Genomic DNA, 1,327 nt, shown 5'->3' on the forward strand with positions numbered 1-1,327 from the left:
TGTATCGCGCACAGCGGAGTTCCGCCCCGATGCTCACGCGCGCGCGCACACACACACACACACAAACGTGCGCGCGCACACAAGTGAGCACACTCCCACTCCCTCTAGTATTTGTAAATATTAAGCCGCAAAACGACTATTTAAATATGAATTCTGCGTGTCTCTGTTAATGAATGGCGCAGACGCGCGGGTTTGTTTACTACTTGTACTGAAACGCGCATGACAGTGTGATATTAATGTCTGCTGTCTCACTAAATGAGGACATAAATACATGAACAACACCTCCAAAACTGCTCTGAGAGTCACTTCATGAGCATTTGACCGTTTCATTTGAGTAAAACTATCCTCATATCACACAGAAATGTAATGGTATTCACGGCAACCCATCAAAATAAAAGTTTGGTTTAACTTGAAGACATTGCGGCAGAAATATATTACTTTTGTTCAGCAGAATATACGTAACAGACTGCTACTACTACTACTAAAATTATTAAAACCTTATTTTTAAGGAATAATCATACAATATTTCTTCAATGTTTTAATTGTAATATTAAATCCCCTTTATTTTCCAAAAAATAATATTTGTTTAATTTTCATTAAATATTGTAGTTTTAATGGGAATGTTTTGTCCTGAGTGAAACTGAGTGTCCTGATTGTTTTTTGTTACTACTGTAAAATAGATTTATGAAAGCAAATGAGGGTGAAATATGACAATTCCAATAAAAATGCACATTTCTGTGTGCTGTTTGTATTAACGCAGCCAAAACGTTCAAAAAACTAAAATACACAAAAATGTCCCTAAGGGTGCCCAAGGGTTAAGTATTAATTAATTAATTAAAGTAGGGTTAATTGGAATTGGAGCCAGAATCATTGCATTCTTTACAATTCTCATCCCTGTTGAGCACCGCCTTTTTAAATCATATTGTCAGTACATTGCAAGTGTACACTTGAAGGATGCAGGATTATTTAAATAAAAATGAATCGCTTTTTCCAGACTCTGAAGGTCATCACAGGTGCCAGTAAACATGACCCTCGCAGTGTGGGTGGCTGTCTGCCTCTTTCTGAGTCTGGCACTCAGATGATGCTGGAGATTTTCGCAAGCATAGGCTCTGCTACACCCGAAGGCTCCAAAGGGCTCCTGTGTGCCATCCCTTCTGCCATTGACCTCATGCTCAGCACAGCAGGGTAAGAGGTTTGAAGTCTACTTCAGATGTAGCATGATTGACTTTGTTTGCTGAATTCACATTCATTTTTCTGCTGTGGTTTATGCAGTCGCGGGTTGTCCGTGCGGAACGGGCTGCTGGTCATCATCATGCTGATTTCCAGC

The 1,327-nt window shown here is 39.6% G+C and overlaps 1 protein-coding gene across 1 annotated transcript in view; it reads left to right on the plus strand.

The window, feature by feature from the left end:
• The window catches only part of LOC107577620 (cullin-9-like), a gene marked incomplete at both ends in the record, with an annotated part of 7,023 nt that overhangs the window by 5,076 nt on the left and 620 nt on the right, over positions 1 to 1,327 (plus strand). Inside the window, 2 exons of the mRNA XM_016263677.1 lie at positions 995 to 1,185; positions 1,273 to 1,325. Coding sequence (XP_016119163.1) covers positions 995 to 1,185; positions 1,273 to 1,325 — 244 coding nt within the window. The remainder of the gene's footprint in view (positions 1 to 994; positions 1,186 to 1,272; positions 1,326 to 1,327) is intronic.

The sequence above is a fragment of the Sinocyclocheilus grahami genome, unplaced genomic scaffold (assembly GCF_001515645.1).
Source record: "Sinocyclocheilus grahami isolate Dianchi unplaced genomic scaffold, SAMN03320097.WGS_v1.1 scaffold6608.1, whole genome shotgun sequence".
Lineage (NCBI taxonomy): Eukaryota > Metazoa > Chordata > Actinopteri > Cypriniformes > Cyprinidae > Sinocyclocheilus > Sinocyclocheilus grahami.